A 5,856-nucleotide genomic window follows, 5' to 3' on the forward strand; every position below is an offset into this window, starting at 1 on the left:
GCTGATTAATGGATCAGCAGCTCAGGTTTGCTGTTTATTTATCAATAGAATAAGTAAAACGTTTAAATTAAGCAGGTTAACTCGCAGTAATTTCCATTCCTTTACTGACATCTAGTGGACAGTTTACAGATTGCACCCTTAAATTTAAAACCAGAGGAGTTCAAGTGTGTGTGGTTTTAACCTTCTGTAGGGTTTGTAGGTTACATACAGTTGATATGAGCACCCTGAACTTCTTAATTTACTTATTAACTATAGTATATTTCTGTAAGGACACATTTTAAAACTAAAATAAGGAAAAAGTTGTGATTTTATTGGCAATTTTCAGGAAAAGTGCATCGAAACTGCACTGCTGAAGGATGGACGGACCTTCTCGTCCCACATGAGGATGCATGTGGCTACACATTCAACGAGTCCTTTCATTTTCTTGGAGAGGTTGGTGTTTTCTTTTGTCCAGTGTGTAGCATGCCGACATTTAGCTGTGTGTCTTACTGTCCCCAGACTACGTCCATCCTGTTAGCGGTCTCTATCCGACTCGCTGAAGGTTGATAAATAAAAACGGAAATGAAATGTAAATCACTCTGCATGCAAATTTGCTTTTGCTGCGCTTTTACTTTGAAGGCGAGTGGACGTTTACATCAGCAACCTCTTTGTGTGCGCTAACGGTGGTCTCTCCACTGGACAATGGATTCTTTGAGAGATTTAGGAATTATGATCATGTCGGCACATAGTAAATAAAGATGTTCAGCCTTTCAACACACAAAGAGAAACAGAACAGGTACTCACATTCTTGGCACCGGCGAAGACCGAGCTCTTGTTCTTGGTTTCTTACCTGATCAACCAACTTACAGGAAAACTCCAAAAAGGGAAGGCAAGGGATAACAGGTTAGCACAGAATATACCGGATTGTTCACCGTGTAAGTCACGTTTTTTTGTTGTTGCATAATCTGCATGCCCTGCGACTTATAGGCCGAAGCAACGTATTTATGGATTTATTCCCATATTTATAAACTATTTTTGACTGAGATATGACTATTTTCATTCATTCTGACTGAAAATATTGAACACTACCATTTTCAAACGCTAGATGGCACCAGAGAGGTATGGCATGCCGTTGTGTCATGTAATAGGTAAAAGTGGCTATAATGACTTAAAAAAAAGTTCAAGACAAAAACAACTGGATTTTATTTATTTTACTTTATTGTTTTTGTCTTGAACTTTTTTGACTTTATCATATCCTGGATGACTGAGAATCTTCAGCAGCTATTAATGACGCAATCAGCTTGCCGTAGTCTTCCACCTTCGTTCTGCTCGCTCGGAGCAACTGTCACGTCAGCTTCATTTCTCTGCGCCGCCGCGACGAAATGCAGCTGATTTGATCATTAAAGTGCATTTATTAAGAAAAAGTTAGACTGACACACCTTTGCTGTAAAGTCGAGCAAACAAATAATTGTTTTTAAGTATTTATCTTGTTAAATTTCAAAGAAACACAGAGACTTGTCCCTCTGCGCATTTCTATTTCTGCGTATCGGCTTTTGAAATGCAGCTGATTTGACCGTCAAAGTCATGTCCAGAGGAGGGACAGCGGTTTGGACGTGTCCAGAGGAGGGACAGCGGTTTGGACGTGTCCAGAGGAGGGACAGCGGTTTGGACGTGTCCAGAGGAGGGACAGCGGTTTGGACGTGTCCAGAGGAGGGACAGCGGTTTGGACATGTCCAGAGGAGGGACAGCGGTTTGGACATGTCCAGAGGAGGAACAGCGGGTATATTGGTAGAAGACGTTAGAAATGCAGCTGCCAGGAAAAAGACAAAGAGGAGACATCTGGATGCAGTTAGAGAGGACGTGAAGGTAGTTGGACTGAGGACAGAGGACATGGAGGTAGTTGGACTGAGGACAGAGGACGATGGAGGCCGAAGACACAAGTGCAAACCTCTTAAGAGGGAACAGCCAAAATAAAAAGAAGATCTACAGTTTGGTGTTAGATGAGCCGAACTTTCAACACATATTGTGAGCACCAAAAGATCTTCCTTTTAAATTGTGTCATTAACTTCTTGAGCCAACTGACACTGTTAGCAAAATATGTGATGAGCCAGCGGATGGACTGTAACGAACGCTGGCTGCACATCTACAACTAACATTTGGAGAAAACAGAGTTGAGGACGGTCAAACTCGATTGCAGCTACAAGTCGGTACATTTTACAAATATTTAGCTGCAGTTTGGAGTGGTAGTAGCCGAGAGTAATCAGCTGCGCAGAGTTCAAGCACAAACAGATCAGCAGAGTTTTTATATACAGCAGGAGAGCGTGCTCAGGGTTTATGTCCTATAGATTTCCGTGGTTATTTGAAAGCACGACCAGCGCCAGCAGCAGCTCCTGTTCGGCCCATAGTGCTTGTGATGGAATAAGCACTCGTGAACCTGCTGGGGCTGTAAAGGTTTTCAAAGCAGCGTTTAAAGGATCCATTTAATCATGTAGCATGTTTGAAGTCCCTACTCCAACGGAAACATGCTTTCCAATACGTTGTAGGACAAACGTGCACGACAGCAATGCGTCATCACGAACACACAACAGGTGGCTGCAAGTGTCGGACCTGGAACATCTGCAGGAAACGCCACCACCACTAACCTGAGCAACGAGCCGGCTGACCCACTGCCAGAGCTCATCGTCCTCTTACACCTGCTGTCCCCTCGTTTCCACCCCGAGCCGAAGGAACGCACCGTGTCAGTCGCTGTCACAAACAGCAGAAGGTCAGTTCCACCCTGGCGAGCAGAGCCGAGCAGCCATTTCTCAGCTCATTAAGGAGCAGTGCGCCATCCTGGTGTCACGAAGCAACGCCTCGGAGACCTCCCCACACAAACAACCACCGTTTTTAATGGAGCCCGAGACAAGGGACAGACCCTGTTCTTCAGAAGCATCGAGATGTTTCCTCAGATATACCTGGCTGGAACATCGTACAATCAACAGGTTCGTGGGCGAGGGTGCCCAGATCAAAAACACGTCAACACATCTTCCAGATGAGCTGATGGTCAGTGTCATGGATGTAGTCGTTATAAGGTAGACATGTTTAGACTGTTGCCATGGCAACTAGTTAAAAAATGGGAAGCCAAGTCAATAATACAAACAGATATAGACCAGGGTTTTCTAGTCGAGGCCTAATTACATTTATAGAGTGCTACATTCAAAGGACTGAGCCTGAACAAACCAAGAGATTGACACCGAGCGTTAACTTCTCTGTTTATGTGCTGATAATCTGGATAGGTTTTCCATCTTTGCACTTCTTTACCTTCTTTTCTTACGTACCAAGTGTCAGTAAAATGGTGCATTTTGTGCAGAAATCAACAGTGATTAAAAACTAGTGATGGGTCCGGCGACAGCGATGCGTCGGTGCGCGTCTCCCAAGTAGGTATCGCTAAGGACTGAACAGAATCTTCTTGTGTTTGACAGCAGACAGAACGAGAAACCTTCAGCTTTTAAAAACGAGTTGACGTAATTTAACTAAAGAGCCAGAAGTACAGCTTGTCAGTGTTCGGTCTGCAGAGAACCCCTTCTCCGGAAACACTATTAGAAAGTCACGTGACCAATACAGGTCATCTTTAAATTCATCAAGAATTATGACGCAGCCTCAAACCAAGAGAACGGTTTCTGTCGTGTGGGACCATTTCGATCTCGTATCGGAAAATAAGCTCTTTGTTTTAACTTCCTTGTCGTTTCATCCTGTTAGAGTTTCCACTTGATCCGTCCGAATTCAAATTAATTTCAACGTCGCTCTTAGTTTATTCTTCATATTATTTTCTGCGGGTTAAATGTCGCATTTGTTCGGCAGAGCTTTCGTATTTGAGTGAATCCACCTCCTCGATGCTGAGGCTCCCCGAGCCTCGTGCTCTCGTCTCGCGACAGGTTACGACGACGCACCAGCAGCCGGTACATTTTTAAAACGTGCTGGTTCATTACGCAATGATTGTGCACGTCGGCTCGGGCTTCTACGATGCAGCGCAACGAGATCTGAATAAGAATGCACAATATAATATTGTGTTAATCCACTTGTTGAGGAGGAGGCGGGTCAAACCAAGTCCTGTTAACCTCAGATGGATCAGCTGATCACCGGCCGCGCGCGTCTCCGCACCTTCTGCCATCTGTAGTGAAGTAGCAGAATTACAGGGCCGGACGCAAAAACAGAGAAACCGACTGAGCCGTGCTCATCTTGAAGGTGTCACCGTGGCTGCAGCAACAAATTACAACGTGAAGAACGTCCAGGACCTGCTCCACAGCTTCTCGGCACTAACAGATAACGCGCTGGCTGCGTTTCCTTTTTGTTCATAGGTGGGTTGTTCAATTTGCTGAGTGACTTGGGGTGATATCGCGGCTCTCCCCTGGATTTTGATCCGTCAACGTGGCTCTTTTGAAAATAAATAAATAGTGAGGATCACTGCATTATAGGACGAGGCATGAGAACGAAGTCCCTGACACATCCAGGTAAACTCAGGTATACAACTGTTCTACAACTTACTCAGTTGCTTTATTGATAATTAATTCCTATTAATTTATCTCATTTCTAACCATCAAGCTTCCAGGAAGCAGATGCAGGATGAGGCTCTGCTCAGTTTCATCCTGAAGGACTGCCAGACAAACTTACATTTTTAGAATAAAAAACAATCCCAGTCCACAATCATCCCCTTCACTTATATTTTCACGTGATGATACATGTTCACATTATTTATTGACTGTATCTAAAAATATCAAAGATATTTTAAATTTAAATGAAAATATTAACTAATACAATGACTTAAATCGTATTATTGTATATAGTAGGTCAAGTTGCTTGTGGGGATTTTTAAGTTCCAGCAGGTGTCAGTGTGCAGTGACAGTATCGATACAGTATCGATACAGTTTGGTAATGTGTTGAAACCGACCCATCGCTATTAAAAACCTTTGAACACAAATAAATCCTGATATTGCTCAACTTGCTTTGTAAAACCTCACAGGCTGACATGTGGAATGAAAGACTAGAACAAGAATGCTAAAATAATTAAAAATAAATTAAAAGAACAGGCCGGTTGAGTGATCAGCAATCGTGCACATGACTAAATCTCTTTACGTTTTAAATCTTGAACTTGTTTTCCTCGACATACCTGAGATCCTCAGTCTCCTCTGCTTCATCTCCTCCTTCCAGCTGCTCCTCGTTCCCAACCAGCTCACCTGCGTCCCTCCCGATCACCTGACGCTTTCTCCGATCACCCTCTGAGGTGTAGCCTTGATCCATCTGCTCCGTCACATTACAGTGAGGTTTCTTGAACTGCGTGCTTCCTTGTATTTAGTTTAGTTTGGTTCATCTGCCATCATTGCAAAAAAAAATAAATTCACGCCGCTGAGATGAACAGCTGTTGAGATGTTATCGTACACAGTAACAGGAAGTGATGTCAAAGGGGAACGCCTAAATGTAAACAGTGTTGCAACAATAGCTACAATCTGATGTTGTTGTTGTTTAGATTATTCTGAATGAACGTCAGAGACGAGGAAGAGCCAGAGTTCAGAAAGCATGGCTTCACTAAACAAAGGCCAGGGAGTTCCCCTTTGATGTCACTTCCTGTTTCACTTTGGCAGCACCAAGTTCAAACGGACATATGCCAGTTATGAGACAAAATGAGTACATTTGTGCATTATTTCTTAAATCCCAAAATGTTTTCGTCCGTGTTTTGTATTTGTAGGATATGCATGCGACAGGCACTTTAAAGAAACCATTTTGGTCAAACCTTGAAAATAACAACAAAAAAAGGTTGAATCATGTCATCTGGACTTCGTTTTTTGTTAAAAAGAAACGTTTCGCCCCTCATCCAAGAGGCTTCGTCAGTCTGAGGCCTAG

The 5,856-nt window shown here is 43.3% G+C and overlaps 1 protein-coding gene across 1 annotated transcript in view; it reads right to left on the minus strand.

Annotated features, from left to right (window-relative positions):
- Positions 1–4,148: 4,148 nt before the first annotated feature.
- The window catches only part of LOC119428999 (E3 ubiquitin/ISG15 ligase TRIM25-like), a 12,545-nt gene continuing 10,837 nt past the window's right edge, over positions 4,149–5,856 (minus strand). The window contains exons 3-4 of the mRNA XM_037696718.1: positions 5,126–5,256; positions 4,149–4,215 (exon numbers count right to left, since the gene is read on the minus strand). Coding sequence (XP_037552646.1) covers positions 4,149–4,215; positions 5,126–5,256 — 198 coding nt within the window. The remainder of the gene's footprint in view (positions 4,216–5,125; positions 5,257–5,856) is intronic.

The sequence above is a fragment of the Nematolebias whitei genome, chromosome 23, assembly GCF_014905685.2.
Source record: "Nematolebias whitei isolate Nwh7 chromosome 23, NemWhi1, whole genome shotgun sequence".
NCBI lineage: Eukaryota > Metazoa > Chordata > Actinopteri > Cyprinodontiformes > Rivulidae > Nematolebias > Nematolebias whitei.